The sequence below is a fragment of the Centropristis striata genome, chromosome 6 (genome assembly GCF_030273125.1).
Source record: "Centropristis striata isolate RG_2023a ecotype Rhode Island chromosome 6, C.striata_1.0, whole genome shotgun sequence".
NCBI lineage: Eukaryota > Metazoa > Chordata > Actinopteri > Perciformes > Serranidae > Centropristis > Centropristis striata.
The window spans coordinates 5,392,703-5,414,625 of NC_081522.1; the positions used below are offsets into that span (position 1 = coordinate 5,392,703).

General features: G+C 40.4%; 2 protein-coding genes across 2 annotated transcripts; both read right to left on the reverse strand.

The window, feature by feature from the left end:
* Positions 1-597: 597 nt before the first annotated feature.
* On the reverse strand, positions 598-12,419 carry LOC131973888 (uncharacterized). The gene is made up of 13 exons (XM_059336010.1): positions 11,735-12,419; positions 11,349-11,442; positions 10,205-10,292; positions 8,821-9,157; positions 8,171-8,264; positions 6,986-7,073; positions 6,311-6,617; positions 5,522-5,615; positions 4,731-4,818; positions 4,323-4,641; positions 3,509-3,602; positions 3,333-3,420; positions 598-2,688 (listed from the first exon to the last, which is right to left on the reverse strand). The coding sequence occupies exons 1-13, from the start codon at positions 11,793-11,795 to the stop codon at positions 2,119-2,121; spliced, it is 2,322 nt and encodes a 773-aa protein (XP_059191993.1). The 5' UTR covers positions 11,796-12,419; the 3' UTR covers positions 598-2,118.
* Positions 12,420-16,648: 4,229 nt separating this feature from the next.
* Positions 16,649-20,348, reverse strand: zgc:113426 (uncharacterized protein LOC562128 homolog). Its single transcript, XM_059335430.1, has 4 exons — positions 19,861-20,348; positions 18,645-18,738; positions 18,480-18,567; positions 16,649-17,831 (listed from the first exon to the last, which is right to left on the reverse strand). The coding sequence occupies exons 1-4, from the start codon at positions 19,889-19,891 to the stop codon at positions 16,788-16,790; spliced, it is 1,257 nt and encodes a 418-aa protein (XP_059191413.1). The 5' UTR covers positions 19,892-20,348; the 3' UTR covers positions 16,649-16,787.
* Positions 20,349-21,923: the final 1,575 nt, after the last annotated feature.

The following is a 21,923-nucleotide window of genomic DNA, read 5'->3' on the forward strand; positions in this document are numbered from 1 at the left end:
ACCAACTGAATAACCGTGCTCTTACCAAGTGTATGGAGAACAAACGGTGACATTCAGATAATGTAAAACTTTACCTGAAACAAGCCAGTTTATAGTTAGATTGTCCATTCAGCAACAAGGTGGACTCAAGAAGATATGAACATAAGAAGGGTTGATTCTCAGCTAATGAACACACAACGATTTATATATTTTCAGGTGATTAACCCATTGAAGCCTGGAAAGCGGAGGCTGAAAAATCTTTTAGTAGAAGTGTTGACACTTCTGTTGAATTTCCAGAAAAACTTCAGGTTTTAGGGGCTTATTTTAAAATCACCCAGAGGTTTTACAGGCGTTTCAGGCGTCAATGGGTTAAACAGATGTGAATATTATATTCCATTTCTGCCAATAGATGCCACCTAAATCCCACACACTGCTACTTAACGGTGTCTAAAGCTCCCAGCATCAGTCGTTATGCACAAACCTGTGTGTTGCCTTGTGACACCATCTACAGATGGTGGGAAAGGGAATAACTGATGAGGAAGCCAATCATCATCATGAGCAGCTGCAATTATGTAACTTTGGAGGTTTGTGGAGCGAGAGGTGGGTGTGTGCTTTCAGAAATTGTTGGACAAAGCCCTGGACAAAAACTTCTATTACATTCATGGGACCTATAATTAAATACAACGTCTTAGGAAAATACAGTCAAAATATCTCAAGTAGTTTTTTCAGCTTAAGCTTACTATGGCAAAATCTGTGCCACACAATTTTTTATGCAGGACCAAATAAATCGTGATTGTGATAGAAATGTATTAATACTTCACAAAAATCTAAATTCGGTTGCAAGAAAGTGAAAGCTATCACAGATATATTGATTCTTGAAAATTAAAGATTCTTTGTTTGAGTAAAAAACAATATTTGAATTTGAATGCATTACTTTAAAACATTCAGCTACATGAATAAATGTTGTAAATTCTGCTTAGGATTTTGGATGTTCAGTACAAATTTAAGACCAATCCAGTGAAAAATAAGCAGTAGGGGAATCAGAATAAAAAATAATCACAAACATTTTGCCAAACTTAAAAATTTTAGGCTAATTGGTTGTTTTGTTGACTATAATGCTTTTTTTAGTTGAAGACCCCTTTCTTTAATGCTTTTATTTCTTTAATGATTTTTAATACTGAATGACTCTTTTCCAAGAAATGTAGGAGCAAATGTTAAATAAACATGAGTCACTTATTCAAGAAAATTAAACGTAACTAAATAATGACTAAGGAAACGTTCAGACTGCAGGCAAGTGTGACCCAAATCTCTTTTTTTTGCTCATGTGACTGTCTGAACAGCACAAATCAGATCCAGGCCACTTTCATATGTGGTCCTAAATCGGATACATATCTGTTTTTCCAAGCGACCTCAGTCTAAACGGTCATGTCGCATTTCATCAAACTTTTACATCACTCGTCTCCTGCTGCATATCACCCGCTCTCTCTCTCTTTCTCCCCACAGACACGTACACACACCCCGCCTCTTACAGGAAACACAGCATACTTGTTGTTCCCTTGCCTATTCGGGTCAATTCAGGGCCGTGATCAGTTCACAATGGAGTCTGATAAAGGCCTGCAGTGTGAACATAACCTAAATCATAAATAAAAGCATTATTATTTGGAGTAGAGCTATAGGATTATGTAAGATCCCATGAAATCAATAGAGGTTTCAATATTATATTCAAGAAAATCCAGGTTTATCTTTCAGAGTTAAAAATGTTGCACTCAGTATGCATCTTGGTCACAGTTATAAAAAAACAACAAATTAAAGACTAAGGGATCTGTACCAAGATTGCTCATGGTAAAAGAGATTCAAATATCTTGTCAGCATCTGCCTCGAAAAGTGAAATCAAACCTGATACAACTGGTGAAAGAAAGATCATAATTGGCAATGCTAATTACTTGTGCAGCCCTCCTGTTAAAATGGTCTACGTCCCTAGGTGGGGACTTCTCCAGGACCAGCTCTGTGTGAAAGACCAACATGGGGTACCAGGTTTAAATTGCCTCTGCCGTCTGCCAGTGAGGTTCAATTCTTCAGACCGCCACCACAGGCCTGGATGTCTCTACAGGGACGGTCTACGTCCCCAGACACGTTGGTCTACATGAGGGCGTTAAGGTGCCCAGAATGTCCCACAGAGTTCAGCATCAAGGCCCTCTGGTCCAACACCTCCCTTTCTCGTCCCAGCGTCTCCCTCTCCTGCTCCACCATGGCTCTGTCTCGCTCCACGGCCGCCCTCTCCCTCTCCAGCCACAGCCTCTCCGCCTGCACCGCCGCCCTCTCTCTCTCCACAGCCGCTCTGTCTCTCTCCACCATCTCCCTCTCTCGCTCCAGTGCCGCCCTCTCCCTCTCCACCATCTCCCACTCCCTCTCCAGTCCTCCCAGCGGGCCGTCGCAAGCCTCCGAGCCGCGCTGGTTCTGCTCGCCGCCGTCGCTGAACGCCTCTTGTCCGTAGTCCGAGGAGGAGGAGGTCGGAGGGGGAGGGGCTGGCCGGGACCTGTGTCTGGGGGCGGGGTCGGGGTGCTGATCGTCCTCCTGGGTGACGGGGGTGAGGAGGGGAGCGCTGCTCGCCAGGCGGCCCTCCATGGCTTCGTTCATCAGGTGGAACCAAGGCCAAGAGGAGGTGCTGTCTGCTACACTCTCCATCCCGACAGGAGGGTACTTCAAATCCTGAAGAGAAGAGGAGAGAAGAGCAATTGACAGAAGAGAAAAGTAAAAAGTGAAAAGAGAAAAGAAGGAGAGAATAGGAGAAAAAGAAAAAAGACAAAAGTAAAAGAAGAAAATGAGAAGAGAAGAGGAAGAGAGAAAATGAGAGGGGAAGAGAGAAGAGAAGACAAGAGAAAAGTAAAGAAAAGAAAAGAAAAGAAAAGAGAAGAGAAAAGAGCAAATGACAGAAGAGAAAAGTAAAGAAAGGGAAAAGAAACGAGAAGTGAAAAGAAGGAGAGAATAGGAGAAAAAGAAAAAAAGACAAAAGTAAAAGAAGAAAATGAGAAGAGAAAAGGAGATGAGAAGAGGAAGAAAGAAAATGAGAGGAGAAGAAAGAAGAGAAGACAAGAGAAAAGTAAAGAAGAAAAGAAAAGAGAAAAAGAAGCTGTTGTTGAAAATAGTCCCAAATCAAATGCACTTTTTCTTCCCATTTGTGTATTGAAAACTACAGTTACCAGCTGTTTTAGAAAATGACTGGCCCTTATTTCAAATGAAACTATGTATTTATGGGCTAAATGGCAAAGACAGTAAGTCAGACAGGTTTAAAATAGAACCACGGCAGTCTGATATTTTGGTTAAAAAAAGACTTTGGATGCTAATGAACAAACCTTGTATCTCCTCTTCAGATTGTCCCATTTCTTCGCCATCTGGTAGGTTGAGACTTTCCCCTGCAGCCCGAGCTCCTTCAGGATGGCCCTGAGTGACACATTCAGACTCATGTAGGAACATACGGCTGCTTCAGCTGTTTGCATAATTTTTTTATTGTATAAAAACAGCATCTTACTTCCAGGCAGCTTTGGCAGCATTTCTCCTCCCGGTGAACAATGACTCGTTAGCAGCTCGAAGTTTAATCATCCTCCTTGTGTCCTGGTCTGTCACTGCAGCAGACACACAAATACAGGTAAGGTTGAAATAAACAGAGAGGTGGTTAGGCAAACTGTCAAACATGTCTGCATGCTCAGAGTCAATATACAGCTGCTAACTGTCAGCTTGATGCAGGCCTTAAAAGGTGGCATTCAGAACATTAACCTGGCAGCAAGTAAATATTTGCTTTGTAAAGAAGTGGAGGAGTTGCCTTGTTAGATTGTTGTAATGTAAAGTAAATGGGAAACAACACATTTGGAGCTCATTCATGAAATTTCTAGAAGAGGAAGATTTTGCTTTGGGCCTTGCTTGGACTACTGTCAAGCTTTATTTGTTGGATAATTTATTTTATCCACCACGATGTGATTTTAGTACGTTGTCACAAAGTACAACAGCAGAACATGTCCTAGTTGTATTAAGTTTAAAGTGCTATTATGTGTTTTGTTTAATGTGATGTGCATGTTTTTGTTATGTGACAAAGGCATAATAATTTTTTTTTTTTTTTTTCCTTTTAGATATTTTTTTGGGCATTTTGTAGCTTTATTGAGAGAGAGAGAGATATTGAGAGTGAAAGGGGGGGACAGAGGGGAAGACATGCGGGAAAGGGCTCTGAGCCGGATTCGAACCCGGGCCGCCCGCTTACGAGGACTGGGCCTCTGTGGTACGTGCTCTACCAGGTGTGCCACCGGGAACGCCCCCACAAAGGCATAATAATTAAGAAGAACCCATCTTACTTTTATAAGAGAGGTCTGAAGGCGTCGAACACTCCTCTCCACTGGCGTCGATGTAGGTCACGTTCCCGTCCGTCTCGGTGGCGTCTCCCCCCACCATGCTCTCCAGCTCCGACACGCTGCTCCTCTCCGCCATCAAACAGTCTCTGTCTGGAGGCGGAGACGAGCCGAAGACGGCGTCCTCGTCGCTGCTCCAGACGGGCGTCACTCTGGGTGCTTTACCCACAAGCCGTCCCTCCAGAGCGTCACACATCAGCTGGAACCAGGGCCAGGAGGCCGGGTTCGTCTGGCCCTCCATCCCCCGAGGAGGAAACTTCAGGTCCTGAACACACACACACACAAATAGCTTTAAGGAATAATCAACACTAAACTAACAGTTCCTGTACAGGTGAGACTGATGGAGGTCGTCACCTTGAACTTGGTCTTCAGGTTGTCCCACTTCTTGGCGACCTGGTCAGGTGTTATCTTCCCCGTCAGACCCATCTCTTTCACTATGCCCCTGTGGAGATATTAAAACAAATTAAATAGATAGATAGATGGATAGATATACTTTATTTATCCCAAGCTGGAAAATTACAGTGTAGCAGCAGCATTACACACAGAGACAATAACAACACAATTAAATAAAAAGAACAACCTAGGCATACTTCAAGCAATAAAATATAAAAATACAATAAACATCTAAAGCGTCTAAAGAAGGAGTATGTATTAAGGAGTAGAATTAGAATTCCAGTGCAGAATAAATATGAATATACAGAATAAAAATGTTGGTGCTATGAAACAAATAAGGTGCAATGAACAATGTGCATAAAAAACACAAAGTGCATAGACAGTATGTAATGAATCAGACTATTATTTGTTATTGTACAGTGTGATGGCATGTGGCAGGAAAAAGATTTTTTATATCTGTCCCTTTGACAGCGGTTAGTTAATGAAAAAACAAAAACAACAACAAACAAGACAAGGATTATTCTATATAGTAATTGCTATAAGGTGTCTATAAGGTCTATAAGGTGATTGCCGCCCCCCAAGAAAAAAATGTCTACATCAAAAAGACTACCATAAAAAGTAGCAGAGTATTTGTATTTTGGATACAAAGTATACTATAGACTTATTTTAGGAGCAGACATTGGCCAAAATGTATGCCATATGATAAATTTCAAGATTAAAAAGGACAGAGATTTTCTAAAGTGCTTCTTTACCTCCAGGCCGGTTTAGCAGTGTTCCTCCTCCCCGTAAACAAAGACTCGTTAGCAGCTCGTAACTCAATTAGTCGCCTGGTGTCTTCTTCCGTTACTGTTATAAAGGTCAAAAGTCAAAAACTCAATTAATGTCAGAATTTTTAAGTTGTTTTTTATTTTTACAATAGATAAACATCTCATCATCTTAACATGATTAATTCAGGGTCGTTGGCCGCCAAGAACACTTGCCTCTTAATAAATGTACAAGTACTTGGAAGGTACATAAACCCCAGAACAATACTTGAATTTTGCACTTCACATGAATTAATTTCAACAAAAATATATAGAAAAAAGAGACTATACTGTAGATTAACCTCTTAATCCAGGAGAGTCAAACTCTGGCAGTGTAATTTTATTTGGCCCGCGAGGCAATACCAAATTATTATATTATTATTGTACTACAAAAGCTGACCTGCCGGTAAAAGGTTTATTTGTTCAATTTTGGCCCGCGGTTTTATTCAAGTTTTAAATTTTGGCCCATTGTGTACTTGAGTTTGACACCCCTGTCTTAATCCCTTGTGTGACGGGGAAACCTGTGACTTTCTTGACTTGCAAAATTATCATTTAAATTGACAAACATTGTAAGCGCGAGTCATTGCACAATGCAAGCTGGATAAAAAATGTAATCGTCTCTCTGCATTATATCCTTTTTGTCCCAAACATTTTTGTAAACTATAGTCAAAACCTGGAACCTACATTACCCAGAATGCAACAGTTAGATGTTGAATAAGTTTTCCCAGCATTTCTTACATTTATAAGTGAACTCTGCCATCCGCTGCAGCTCTCCGAGAGCTGCAGATCCGTTCTTGTCTTCATTATCAACCAGCAGGTCCATCTCCGACTCTGTCAAGAACTCGGCCATCCCGCCTCGGCTGCGGCGGGCCCGTTTCTTAGGCGTTGGCGACAGCGGCTCACAGTCCTCGTCTTCATCTTCCACGATAGGTGTGAGGATTGGTGCGGACCCGGCGAAACGTCCCTCCATGGCATCGTTCATTCGGTAGAACCAGGGCCAGGAACTCGGGTTTGTCTCCACACCTCGAGCTGGAAACTTCAGCTCCTGATAGAAACAGAGAGCTCTACAGATCGTCCACAGAGGGACCTTACCCTGCTGCCACCGGCACCAACTCCTGTTATCCACAACTCACAGGGACTCTACCGCTGATAATGAGGTTGTTCCTCCCTGATCATGAGCTTTAATGGTTTACCCCCCAAACAAATCCACCTATTTATTCTCATTGTTTTTCCAAGAGTAAAGATAAGTTGCAGAGTTTTACGTTGTCAAGAAATCTCTAAAATTTCTTGTTCGTTCCACTTAAGAATTAATCTGTTCATACGAATGGTTCTTGCATAACGCCCAGTTTCCTAAGAGACGTCACTACGAGTCGTGGATAAGTGGTCTGTGGAGTTGGAGGTGGTCTGACCTACCTTGTATCTCCTCTTCAGGTTGTCCCACTTTTTTGCCAGCTGATCTGTGGTCAGCTTCCCCTGAAGACCCAGCTCGTACAGAATGGCTCTGAAAAGAAATGATAGCCAGGTTGATTTCTTGACTGAAGATTGTGAGCACAACAAACGCAGCTCTCTCTCTCAAGTAAGAGCCTACCTGATAGGAACAGTGAGATGATGTAAGATTAGACAAACTTTATGACATCTCATAAAAGTCACATTTAAGTCACACACACAAAAAAAAAAATGTAATTTCGAATCGCATTTCAGTTCGATTGATCCAAGTTGGATTCACTCGCTTGTTTCAACTGGATGAACATTTATTAGTCAGAGCCCATTCTAGAGATTTCATGATCCGTAGAGCTGCAACCATTGGTTGACTAACAGATTAATCAGCAACTTTTTGGTCATTATTTAAGCAAAAACATTTGATGGCTGCAGCTTGTAAAATAGGAATATGTGCTGCTTCCCCTTGTTGCACATTAACATGAACTCAAAAGCTTTTGGTGTTGGACTGTTGGTCGGACAAAGCGAGACATGATGACTTCTATAAACTCTAACAAACATGTTGAATTCATCTCCTGCCTTATTCAACAGTTGCAAGGCCCTTTTTTAAAGACATATCTGAAGTGTGTCCAAGTTTCTTTTTTTGCATGTTACTGCCACCAACTGTAGATCAGCGGAACTGCAAAACCAAAACAATGACAGGATTTGAATTGTGCTGTCACTTTCACATTAATGTGTGTCAGATTCAGATTCAGATTTGACTTTATTAATCCCACAGTGGGGAAATTTCTTTGCTATAGCCGCAAAGTTTCACACAATTAAGATAAAGATAAAAAATAAACAATCTAAGAAAAGACATTTAACAATATACAAATATACAATAATAATAATAGTAATAATATACTATATACAACCTAGTGCAAATTTAAGTGGAGAAATGTGCAGAGTGCAGATTTATGCAAAAATGTCCCGATACGTGTGGACAATTCAACCACAACAAGGTCCCACTCATACAGCAAAATATTATAGCACTATAATTCAACTCTGCAGGTTTGGAAATTCACTTAAAGCAAAAACAGGGCATGTATACATTTATTAAGCCAGCTCTGAAAGACTCGCTTCAAACTCCACAAAACAGAGGCCATCTAAAACTTGACTCACCTCCAGGCTGGTTTGGCTGAATGTTTCCTGCCAGTGAAGAGAGCCTCATTCGCAGCTCGAAGTTTGATCATTCTCTCCGTTTCTGGTTCGGTCACTGTGAACAAAAGACATTTTTAGATACAGTACAGGCCAAAGGTTTGGACACACCCATCTCATTCAATGCGTTTTTCTTTATTTTCATGACTATTTACATAGTAGATTCTCACTGAAGGCTACAATACTATGAATGAACACATATGGAATTATGTACTTAACAAAAAAAGTGTGAAATAACTGAAAACATGTATTTTAGATTCCTCAAAGTAGCCACCCTTTGCTTACTAGAATATAAGACATGTTTTCAGTTATTTCACACTTTTTTGTTAAGTACATAATTCCACATGTGTTCATTAATAGTTTTGATGAATCTACAATGTCAATAGTCATGAAAATAAAGGAAACACATTGAATGAGAAGGTGTGTCCAAACTTTTGGCCTGTACTGTATGTGCTGGTATGAAGACAGTTAACATGGAAGAAGTAAACAGCATGAAAAAAAAGTATGATTCACAAGCAGAAACATTTTTAGAATTATTTTCCTATCTATACTTAATTTTAAGTCTTCCTGTCCACCACTCTTTGTATCAAGACAAAACCTTTTAGTCTGCCTACTTTTATAGGAGCACTCTGTCATCCTCCTCCAGCCCATAGGTACTCCCTCAGCAGGAGGAGCCTCTGTGTGAACCCTCCCATCATCCTCTGCAGCTTCCTGCGCCACCGTGTCCTCCATCTCCGTCTTGATGAGGAACTCTAAGATATCTGTGTTCTCCTGCGTCTGGTTGGATTGGTTGTTGCAGCGGTGACCTGCGTTGCCAGCAGTCTCTGGACTTAGCACCAGGTTGCTGTTGTAGAGGCGACCGTGCATGGCTTCATCCATGATGTGGAACCAGGGCCACGACTCTACGACACCCCCGATACTGTCCTGACCCTGGTAGGGCTGCTTCAGGTCCTGGAAAGACAAAAAAAGACTTTCAGACTGGCTGCCCTTTACAGCAATGTTCAGTGCACATTAAATATCTGGATCTATGAACAGAACAGCTTTCACAAAAAAGAACATCACTGATGGAAAAAGGCACTGACTGACAAAAACCTCAGTCAAAAAAATAAGCAAGTTAATCAAATAGAACTAAGAATAGAGGCACCGATGCATAAAAGAGGCATGACAATGGAAAAATGATGCAGCTGTGCCACACGTCATATTTAATTGGTGTTGCTTTAAAATGACAGCTGAGGCAAGGATGTCTCATTTTGTTAAACATCTGTTGCATTGAATCCTCTCTCCTTGTGTCTCTTCTTGCCTTTCATCTCCCTTTGGTGGGACTAAGACAAGAGGAGAGGAGGCAAGAAAGGGAATCGTCGATGTAAAAACTGAGAATTTGGAAAGGCCTTAAAAAAACATTAGAACTGAACTACTCCAGAATAGAAGGGGGGATTGTGGAGGAAAGTGAGATTCTTTCTGTTCCTCAGGCCTTTCTTAATCGAATGCATTGTGTTTTTAATAACCATCAACTGATATATATATCCAAAACTACAGCTAACATGTATTCATTGCTTAAATTTGTACCTGCCAATATTTGATGTGCATTCACAATTCTTCATCAGTACAGCAACAACCAATAACTGACATTATACCTTACACAAGACAAGACCCCTATAGCTTCTCACTGTATATTTATCCTGTACATCTCAATACATGCCCCTGTCTACTCTGTGGGGAAGAAGAAACATCTTTCTCCACCAGCTGGAAGCTCCTGCGTCCTCAGTCAAAGAAATGCAGTCTACAGTCCTGAAGTGAATCTTTCAGTTCAACACCACCACAAGTATTTATTAATGTTTAGCCAGCAGCTATCAGACTCACTAATACTCAGGTATCCCTGTAGTCTGTGGAAGTCTTATCTAAGTGGTGGAAGATAAGACGGCTCTCTGCCACTGTTTTAGATAAACATATGAACAGATGGTTGTCACCAACTTAAAGCCTCACTGCATCACAAGATACCTTGTATTTTGTCCGCAGGTTGTCCCATTTTTTGGCAATCTGGTCAGCTGTCAGCTTCCCCTCCAGACCCAGGCCCTTTAAGATGGTGCTGAGGGGGGAAAAGGAGAGTCAGAGGAGAAGAAAAACTCACCAACAGATAGTGACGCAGTATTCAGGTATTTTAATTTTTTCTGTTAATTGATTGTTTGTTCTTTAACCCTCCTGTCGTGCTTCCGGGTCAAATTGACCCAATCTGTTTTGACTATTCCTTCTTTCCTCCCTCCTCCTGCCTTCCTCTCGTCTTTCCTCCTTCCTTCCTTCTTTCCTCCCTCCTCTATCCTCCGTCCTTCTTTCCTTCCCTCGCCCTCCTTTCTTTCCTTCCTTTCCTTTCCTTTCCTTTCCTCCCTCCTTCCCTTCTTTTCTTTCCTCCTTCCGCTATCTCCTTTCCTTTCTCTCTTCTTTCCTTCCTCCTGATTTCCTCTCCTTTCCTCCTTCCTTCCTTCTTTCATCTCTCCCGCTTCCATTCCTTCCTCTATCCTCCTTCCTTCTTCCCTTCCCTCGCCCCCCCTTTTCTTTCTTTCTTTCTTTCTTTCTTTCTTTCCTTCCTCCATCCTTTCTGCCCTCTTTCCTTCCTGCCTCCCTCCTTTTCTCCCTCCTTCCTTCTTATTTTTTCCTTCCTTTCTTCTCCTCCTCCCCGTTCTTTCCTCCATCCTCTTTGCGTCCTTCCCTCTTCTTCCTTCCTTGACCCGAGGACAACAGGAGGGTTAAAACGGTGAAAACAGTGAAATGGTGTTGCTGTTACCCAGAGCACAAACTGACACCTTCACAATGTTTGTTTTGTCCAAATCACAACATTAGTACTAATGCATTACAATTATTAACATAAATCAAAGGAACACCATGAAATGTTATTACATGGAAAAATGACTTTGATCAACAAAATTGTGTCAAATTAATTTTACATGAATTGACTCAGCTGTACTTGTATAAACTGTTTGGTAGTTAAATTTATGAAAAAACATTGCATTTTAAAAACTCAAAGTGGCATTAAAAGTACAGCCTCAAGTCAAGAAAAAGTAGCTCCAATTCGTATTTAACTACAGTACATGGTTCATTTCCACCTCTGCAGACAGATTTGTTTTTAAAGCCAAATCCTGGTTCATACCTCCACGCTATCTTGGCAGAGTTTCTTTTCCCTGTGAACAGAGCCTCGTTGGACGCCCTGAACTCAATCAGCCTCTTCACATCCTCCTCAGTCACTGGAGGGGTCAAAGGTCAAGAGTTAGGTCAGGCCCATTTATGCATAAGTTAACAATGATAATACAAACATTTCTTTTAGTTGCCTTTCATTGCACTCAAAGAGTTAAAAACAAGCAGCAATGTAACAAGACAGACAAAAAAATCAAATTATTTTATTATGTGAAATTGTGAATGCCAAATTTCTTAAAAATGTGGCCAAAGGTAAATAATAAATAAAAGGGGACCAAAACAGCCCTGAGGAACACCGCTACTAATTAGAATATACATACAATATATACCAGGATTACTTACTTTTATAGGAGTTTTCTGTGAACTGTGGCAGCGGATTCAGGGCTGACTCCATTGTGATCATGGAAGTAGAGAGGGTCTGTACTCCTGGGTCAGCGAGGGAGCACGGTAGGGAAGGAAGCAAGGACACAGGAGAGGGTGGAAGTGTGCTGGTGCTCAGGCCTGATGCTAAATAACTACATCCGCTAGCGCATCCTGCAGCTCTACCGGCCCCGGTTCTCCCACAGCAGCGCTCTTCCGTGCATCATGTTAGCCAGTCCCGGTGCCGATTTAGCGTAACTTTGACCGGGCGGCGGTTAGCTGTCTCCTCCCGCGGCTAACTACCGGTAAACCGTGAAAAAGAAGCAGACCGCTAACTAGCTAGCTGCGGTAGCTAAACTACACAACAAACCGACACGGAGCCGGGGTTCCCGCCGCGCGACGACACCGGTTGCAGTTGGCTTCGGCTGACACTGACATCCGTTGTCTAACGTTATTATGTGCCATCGTTGCGGGGTGCATTTAGCTGTTTTAAACCCGTCGTACCGTTAACCGGAGCTACATGCATCCCGTTTCCTTTGCTCTGAGAGGAGGGTGCATAGATATCTATGGGAGGGTGCGTTAGATAACCCGCCCTGGACATGCCGTCCGTCACGTGTCCTACAGCTGTGGTGGGCGGGGTGGAACCTAAACCTAAACAATAAAATATTTAATTTAAAACTTTTCATATATACATATATATATATATATATATATATATATATATATATATATATATATATATATATATATATATATATGAAAAGTTTTAAATTAAATATTTTATTAATAAAATAATAAAAATAATATAATATAATAATAATAATAATAATAAAAAATAATAAAATATTTAATTTAAAACTTTTCATATATATATATATATATATATATATATATATATATATATATGAAAAGTTTTAAATTAAATATTTTATATATATATATATATATATATATATATATATACAGTATTGAATAAATTTAAATAAAAGCCCTGTCTGTAATATATATATTTAAACAGATTACACAGATATTTTTATGAGCTTTTTTGGGGGGGAATATTTCTGTAAAGAGAGATTACTATCAAGTTTTTCCAATTGTGTTTTATTTTATTTTTAGTTTGTATTTATATTAGAGTGAAGGCATTCAACCATCTAGATTAAGAAATAGCACTACAGGTAAGTAGTGTACGTAGTTTAAGTACTTCTGTGGAGAGAAGAGTTTATTCAAGAGAGGAGCTTTTTTCATTGAAACGGAGCAAGTCTAGAGGACACCATCACTCTATTCCAGCTGAGTTGAAGAGGTGTTTTCGTGGTTGCCGTGCTGGTGCAAAAGTTAAGGCTCGGTAATGGAGATATAAGCTTTTTCTGCTGTCAGTCATCATGGGGAATGTCAACTCTCTGCCCAACAAGACTGATGAACTGGAGATATTGGTGAAGACTCAGAAAGAATACTCCAACGTGGATCTACCTGGCTTCACTCTCATAAGATCAGACAGAGATGCTAAAGCTTTTGGCAAGAAAAAAGGTGGAGGCTTGGCTTTATTTGTGAACCAGAGATGGTGCAGTCCTGCACATTTTACTGTCAAGGAGAAGATGTGCTGTGTGTTGGCAGTTAGTATGAGACCATATTATGTACCAAGAGAGTTCAGTCATATCATAACAATACTTGTGTACATTCCACCCAAGGCAACTGCTGAAGTCCCATGTGAAGTTCTACATGACCGTGTTGCTAAGATACAGACTAAACATCCAGAAGCATTCTTGATCATATCAGGAGACCTCAATCATGTTTCTCTCTCCTCCCACCTGACTGAATTTACACAGTTTAATTGTCCCACCGAAAAAAAACAAACCTTGATCTGCTGTATGCTAATGTCAAAGAGGCTTACAGAGCTACTACCTTGCCCCCACTTGGCAGGTCAGATCACAACTTAGTTCTTCTGGAGACTTGTTACAAACCCTGTGTGTGGAGGCAGCCTACAACTAAACTCAGTCAGGAAATGAACCCCAGAGGCTACTGAGGCTCTAAAGGACTGCTGAATGTACAAACTGGAATGTGTTGCTGGAAACTGAGGAGAACAGTATGGACATTGACAGACAGGTTGACTGCTTAACTTATTACATCAACTTCTGTAGAGACACAATCATACCTACAAGGACTGTATGCTGTTTCCACAATAACAAACCTTGGATTACTAGTGATTTAACGGCAACCCTCAATGAGAGGAAGGCAGCTTTTAGAGATGGTGAAGTACAATATAAGTTGAAAAGAAACTAAAGATGGCAAAAGTGGAATACAAGAAGAAATCGGAGAGAAATCTACAGAACAGCAACATCCTTGAAATGTGGAGAGGAATTAACATCATCTCTGGGTACAACGACAAGAAAAGACAGACAACATCTCAGCAGCAGAAGCAGCATCCACCCCCACCCCTACACCTGAGCCTCCCCCATTGTCTGTCACAGAGATGGGGGTGAGGTTGGCCTGGGAAGACTTTGCTCTGGGAAGGCTGTGTTGAGAAATGCATTGAGGAAACCTTTAAAATTAAAATTTCTGACTCCAACAGTAAATCCTCTCACCTATTTCTCTGCGCAGATCGTTTGATAGGGAATGATGAGCAGTAGACGTCCAAGTTCTCAGTTTAACATAATTTTAATTACAATACGTCAAGAAATTTGCAGTTACGGAGTGTCTGGGTTCAAACTACACTTCCCTGATTTACATTAGGCTGGTCAGTTCATGGAGTTTGGACCAATATAATTTCCCTTGATCCCTTTTTTATATCCTAACAGAGGTTTAATAAAAAATGTAGGTTGAACTCTCTAGAAGGTGCGTCCCTCTTGAAGCGTTGATTCGTCAGTTTTAATCAATACGTGGACACGGCATGTCACCAAGCAGAGACGACAGTTATCTCTTCTGCTCAGCACACCATGTCCGTGACCTGACCTGTTACCAAAACATTCAACACAACCTCCTGCCTTGTTATGACTTGCAGAGATATTAGTGGAGACAGATTTTGCAATGTCCACATAAAATATAAAACATAAATTATCGTTTTGTGATGATAGAATCTTACTAAGTTTAAGCAGATGGAATAAATGTATTTAGTTTTGATGTATCTAGAGTAATCATAGTTTCAAAACAATATTAGCACATGATCATTGTATCAAAGCATCTTGCATGCACAGAGAGGGCACACACACACACACACACACACACATACACACACATATAGTGAATTACGCATGCATAGATAGAAACGTACGTTAACAGAGAGACAACAGAGACAGAATAACAGATTATTTCTAACAGCTGCTGGCCATGATGGTGTGTGTCCAAGGCTGCTCAAAGACTGTGCTGCCCAACTGTGTCAACCTCTCCACAAGATCTTCAACCTCAGTCTACAGTAAATGTCCAGCTGAACTTAATGACTACAGACCAGTAGCCCTCACTTCTCACATCATGAAGACCTTGGAGCGGCTGATTCTACGCCTACTGAGAGTTGAGGTCAAACACAAACTCGACCCCCTGCAGTTTGCATACAAACAACACATGAATGAACGATTCTGTCCTCTACATGTTTCACCGTGCCCTTGCTCATCTGGAGGAAACTGGTGCTTATGTGAGAATCATGTTCTTTGATTTTTCAAGCGCATTCAACACCATCCAACCCAACATACTCAAAAAACAAGCTCACAGAGATGGGAGTGGATCTTTCCTTCATCTCCTGGATCACAGATTACCTGACAGGTAGCTCACAGTGTGTCAGGTTGGGGAACTGTGTTTCTGGGACAATAATGAGCAGCACAGGGGCTCCACAAGGCACTGTTCTGGCTCCATTCCAGTTCACACTGTACACAGTGGACTTCAAATACAACTCTGAGTCCTGCCACATCCAGAAGTACTCCAATGACACTGCTATTGTGGTGTGTGTCCGGAATGGACAGGAATCTGAATTTAGGGATCTGATAAAAGCCTTCAGTGACTGGAGCCACAAGAACTATCTCCTACTGAACACCTCAAAGACTAAGGAAATGATGATCATAGATTTTCCGCAGGTTCAAGTCCCCTCTTCAGCCAGTGAATACCTGAGGGGTGGACATGGAGGTGGTGCCAAGTTCTAAGTATCTAGGTGTATACCTGGATAATAAGTTGGACTGGTCCCTAAACACAGACGCTCTCTACAAAAAGGGGCAGAGCCGCCTCTTTTTATTAAGGAAGCTCAGATCTCTTGACATCTGTAGTAAGATGCTGCAGGTGTTTTATCAGTCTGTGGTGGTATTGTGTTGTTTTATGCTGCAGTCTGCTGGGGAGGCAGCATCACACACAGAGAAAGGCGGTTGGACTGACTGGTCTAAAGAGCTGGTTCTGTGGTTGGAGCCAGGTTGGACACACTTGAGGAGGTGGTGGAGAGATGACCTGTCAAGATGTTCGAGGCCATCCTGAAATACCCAGATCATCAGCTACACAAAACCTTTATGGACCAAAAAAACAGCGGTGGACGGCTCCTCTCTCTCTGTTGCAGGACGGAGAGATTCAAAAGATCCTTCTCTCCTACAGCCATCAGGCTGTCTCATTCTAACAGAGTTACCAGACTAACTGAATTTCTCCTTGTGGATAAATAAAGTAATTTTGATTTGATTTTTTGATTGATTGAGTTATCTGTATAATATGAATAATGTATAGAAACATATTTAAAAAGATGTAGAAAAAAAGTAGTGTATTCTGCATGATTTCAAGTCTTATTGTTTGTTTTATAGTCGTTGTGACAGCAGTCACAGTGAGAGAATTTGGTGTCTCACAGTGAGATTGTGGTCCAGCAGAACATTTATCCATGACAGCCCAAAATCACACAGTGTAAAAGAGTGAAGAAAAAGGAAAGTTTCAACACCAAAGCAGAGAAACACAGAGTCTTTATTACCACATGAAGAGCAGTTAGCAACAGGAAGAACCGAACTGCCAGAAACAGTTTGTCAGAGGTCCAAAGTTTTATCACAAGGATTTACTATACTTCAAAGAACAATACATCTTCCGCTCACAGCTTCTCAACAAGCTTCTGGAACAAAGACACCAGTCTCTGTCTGGTCTCCAGCTGGTCTGGATCCAGATCTGCAGCCATGAGGCTCTGGTAGAACCGGGTATGCAGAACGACTTCCTTCTCTGTCGTCCTCGCTGCGTGATGTCCTTCCACAGTCGTCCCCTCCCTCTCCAGGACGTCCCTCTCTCTCCTCAACAGCCCTCGCTCTCTCTCAAAATCCTCTCTGGCTCTCTCTAGAAACACTCGGTCCCTCTCTAAAAAGGCTCTGTCCCTGTCCAGAAACGCTCGGTCTCGGTCCAGAAGCAGCCGGTCTCTATCCACAGCTACTCTGTCTCTCTCCACAGCTGCTCTGTCTCTCTCCACAGCCGCTCTGTCTCTCTCTATAACTGTCCTGTCTCTCTCCAGAGTGGCCATGTCTCTGTTCAGCAGCTCTCTGTCTCTTTCTAAACCTATCAGCTCTCTGTCAAACTCGGCCTGCTCTCTCTCCAGAGCCTGCCACTCTCGCTGCAGCTCAACCAGCTTTTCGTCGACCTCGGCCCTTTCCCTGACAGTGTCCCCCCTGACGGTGTGTCTGGAGAAAGAAGGCATCTTGTTAGTGTTCGCGGTGACGTCAGGCAGTAAGGTGGCGTACAGTATGGAAGTCTGGTTTTTGTTTATCACAGGTTGACTCTCCATCACGGTCGGCTCACACTGAGGGGTTCTTACACGATCTCTCTCTACTGTAGCCAAAACAACCTCTGCAGGTGATTCAGTTCTGCTCACAGCTTCAACTTTGCCACCTCTTTCTATTCCACTGAGCTCCAGGACGTCCTCCAGCGACCCAACGCACTCCAGAGTCAGTCCAGAATAAGCTGCTTCTGTGTTGGGGAGACCGAGCGGAGACTGGCAGGCGAAGTCCTCCTCGTCCTCATCCAGCGGGGAGGGCTGGACGATGGTGGCGGTCCCTGCCAGGCCTCCACTTAACGCCTCATCCATCAGGTGGAACCAGCGCCATGAGTTGGGCTGGGTCATCTCCATGCCCAACGGAGGGTTCTTCAGCACCTGCACAGGAAAAGGACATCACAATTTTAAGGTGGAATTTTAGTGCATCAATAGTATTCATATATTACTATTGAAGAAGTGTTGAACAGCGATTACAATTTTTTTTACAGCAGCAGTGTGGCAATGCACTGAAACATATTAGAACAAATGTATTTTTGTCTAATTTATTTGGTCATTTATTATTTAGTTTAATGCATGTACATGTATATATTATAGCCTATTTATTATTCATTACATTGATTTTTTTTCAACATTTAGTATGATTGTCATTTTCTGTGAAATTATTATTACTTACAATCTTATAATAATAATAATAATAATAATATAATTCTATTTATATAACGCTTTTCTGGATACTCTTCCCAGTGAGCAGCAGCAACAACAATAATAATAATATTTAAAATTCAGAAATTTCACTGTTTTTAAAAAAAGATGCCTGATTGGGTAATAGTATTAAATAATCATGATTATGATTTTTTCCTTATTCCAGCAGCTTTAGATCATGGCGAACATGTAACCCTTGTTAGTCTGCACATTTGGATTCAGCCCAGAAGAGGGCTGTAGCTGTGTCCCAAATCCAAGTTTCGAGTCTGAGACCTCAAGGAGAGAAACTCTGAATGTAATCATAACAAATAAAGCATGCCGGACCTTATATTTGTCTTTCAAGTTGTCCCACTTCTTCTTCAGCTGCCGTGCTGACAGCATCCCCTGGAGCCCCATCTCTTTTCTGATTGCCCTGCAGGAGACGGAGAGTTCATCATCAGTGCTGTGGATCAGCTATAGTGTCTGAACAGAGTCTGAAACCAAACAAACCTCCAGCCTCTCATGGCAGAGTTCTTCCTCCCGGTGAAGATAGCAGCATTGGTGGCACGAAGCTGTATCATCAGTCTGATGTCTCTGTCTGTCACTACAGAGACACATTCATCATCAGACAGTCATGAATTAAGTTTCACCACTGCATTTGTTTCTGCTGAATGACGCTGCCTCGTCTTTAGAGTCACGCCATTTACTCTTACCGTACAAACTAACTGTAACTAAAACCACACTGTCATCTCTGTCACTAAACTAAGACTTTCCTGATTAAAAAATAGATTTTTCTCTTTTAAACACAGTCTAATCGGACATAAAGTGAATTCTAATGTAAAAAATTACAATGTTTTCTTCAAAAATCTGGATGGATGGTGATGGAACAGTAGAAAATCTTTTGGTAACACAAGAAAATTCTCATCGCAATCAGGAAAATATGAAAGATGATAAAATCACACATTGGTGGATAGTAACTAAGTACATTTACTCAAGTAGTAGTATAACTACTTTAACTTAAGTAAAAGATATCAGCTCTTCTCCTACTTTTGGTAAAGAAGCTATTACTTAGCTGTAAAATTAAAATAAACTTCAGAATCTGTGACTAAAACAACACTCATCTCTGTCACCAAGTTTACGCTTTCCTGATTAAAAAATAAATTACTTATATCAGAATAAATCACGATTTCTCTTAAAAACATTTAAGTAATTTAGTGAATTTAGTGTAAAAAAATATTTTTTTCTAAAATCTAGTGATGCTAATGTAGAAAAAGCTATGGTAACACTAGAAAAGTAACATCGTAATCGGGATTATATAGATGATAACATTATTACATTACTTATTAACAGTTAGTGTAAGTATTACTAATTTTACTTCAGTCAAATATGTGAATACTACATCTTTACCACTCTGATCTGGTTCATTCTGCATTAAGACCAAATTATTTATTACTTTAACTAATTTTTGATCCTAATAAAAACTGAATGCAGGACTACAGCATGTATTACAGTATTACTAGCGTGTGATATTGGTACTTTTGCTTAGTTATTATGATGAATGCCTTTCACAACATAACGGTCTCCCATCCTCATTAGCTAACGTTAGCATCTCCATCTGAAAACAACAGCAACGAAACAACTAAAATATGTAATCAGATAACTGCAAGTCTGCTCATTAGGTAAAATATTATGTTTAACATCTGAAACTGTATTAAAAACACATTACTTCTGTACGTGTTCGACACTTGGATCGCCATTTTTGTCGTCTTCAGGTCCGCCGCCCCTCCATCCAAAACATCCGGGGGACACCGGAAACAAACTGCTCTTCTTCTTCTTTTGTTTATTATCAGCAGTCGAGGCTCACCTACGGCGCTCTTCTGCCACCTGTAGATGGATAAATATATATTTTATATACTTTTTTTTTTAATGTAAGTTTTTTGTTTAATATATTTGCGGCCAGATGATATCAATCTATATTTATTAAGTTTTCTGTATGTTATTGAAGTTGTGAAATGCATTCTCTTGAAAATGGCTTTTGCCTTTTTGATTGAATAATACAAATATTTTATTCATTTATTTATTTCAAATCAAATAGATACATTATCTGCTTCGGATGTGAGTATACAGTATTATAAATGTGATGTTTTCTATACTTACAACTACAAGAACAAAAATATCGATAAAAATGATAATAATATACTTTATTTATTGAGAGTAAAGTGCTAGGGTAGGCAATTATCATTAATATTTATTGAGCACTTTTTGATACGAGGGATGTAGCTAAAAGTGCTTTACAATTAAAAAGTAGACAGTAGATTATAAAATATATAAGTGACAGGAAAAAGAAGCAATTCATTTATTTTATTTATGGTTATTAATAACCATGGGGAAAAATCCCTAATTGTTTTAAAAATACACAAACTCTCAGGACCTCCATGAAAAATAAGTAAACCATAGACTGTATCAGAAGTAAACACGCCCCTCTTGCCCTCTACAGGCAGCAGGAAGCCTCTGCATTGTGAAGCTGCTCAGCATCCTGCAGCTCCAGAAGCTCAGTCAAGATCACAACACCCAGATTACATAATACCGGAACAGAGTAAAATATTTCAAAATTAAAGTCCTTAAAATTTGATTGAAATTCATTGAAACCAGTTACCTGTAAAACAGCTCTGAAACATATTTCCAAATGTTTTTCTAACATCCTGTACGTTTTTTGTGTGATTACAACACGACAAATTGTTTTTTTAATTAGTCAAGTGACATCTGTTTTCTATCGTTGGAAACAGAAAAAAGAAAAAAGAAAGGTGGGTTTTTTTAAAATACAGGATACATTAAAAAAAAATTACAGATTAATACAGAACACCCACTTTCAACTATATTTGTACTTGTTTTTTATTATAAAACTTACAGATTTGTTTGAAATAAACAATACCATGTTCATACCATTACCTTTTTAATTTAATTTAATTTAATTTAATTACATTTATTTTCTCTGCACGCCTAACAGTTTTGTCATATGTTGGAGGAGGGTGTGAGGAGAACAGACTCTAATAATAATCTACAATTATGGGTACCAACAATCTACTTATGTTTTCCACACTTCCCAAAATAGGTACTTAATAAGTACTTAATAACTTAACTCAGGTATATAGGTTATAGGTACTAACACAGTGCATGACCCACATAACTATAAATATAAGAGAGAATTACCTCAATCCACACACCCACTCCACACATCCTTTGATGAGAGAAAGGATGAAGAGGATACAGCTCAGTTCACAGTTGATCTCTACTTTATTGATAACAAAGAGTCACAAATGTGCAACAGAGTCTCTGGGTTCTAGATTAGCTTGCCCTGGGAATCAGAGTATGGAGAGCTGTCAGGTTGTCTGAACAGAACCCTGTCTGTCTTTCCCTTAAACCCTTTTATACCGCCGCTCCACCTAGTCATTGACATGAAGTAACTATTCTGAGGTGTTGTCTTCTCTTCATTGGTCCTCCTTCAGCATCCGCTGGCCTCTTCACCTTTTAGGAACACAATCACACGTCTTGCATGCATCTCTCATGCACTCAACATGTGAACACTTCCTCATTCTCACACAGACACAAGCAGGCAGTTATTCTGTTTTAACACTGATACCTGCTGCTCTAGGTGTTACCCAGTTCGCTTTTTCACTTTGTGCTCTACTGTTTTCAGTTACTTCCACAAAAAATATGTGACCTTTATGAGTGACTATGCACACTTAAGAGTAAAACAACTGTTATAAAGGAGAAGTAGAAAAGTACTGT

Coding starts and splice junctions, on each gene's coding strand:
- LOC131973888 (XM_059336010.1), bottom strand. CDS start 11,795: ATGATCACAATGGAGTCAGCCCTGAATCCGCTGCCACAGTTCACAGAA. Junction 11,443..11,734: donor CACAGAAAACTCCTATAAAA/GTAAGTAATCCT, acceptor TGACCCCTCCAG/TGACTGAGGAGGATGTGAAG. Junction 4,819..5,521: donor ACTGCTAAACCGGCCTGGAG/GTAAAGAAGCAC, acceptor ATATCTCCACAG/GGGCATAGTGAAAGAGATGG.
- zgc:113426 (XM_059335430.1), bottom strand. CDS start 19,891: ATGGCGATCCAAGTGTCGAACACGTACAGAA. Junction 18,739..19,860: donor AGTGTCGAACACGTACAGAA/GTAATGTGTTTT, acceptor GTGTCTCTGTAG/TGACAGACAGAGACATCAGA. Junction 17,832..18,479: donor ACTTGAAAGACAAATATAAG/GTCCGGCATGCT, acceptor TTTCCTGTGCAG/GTGCTGAAGAACCCTCCGTT.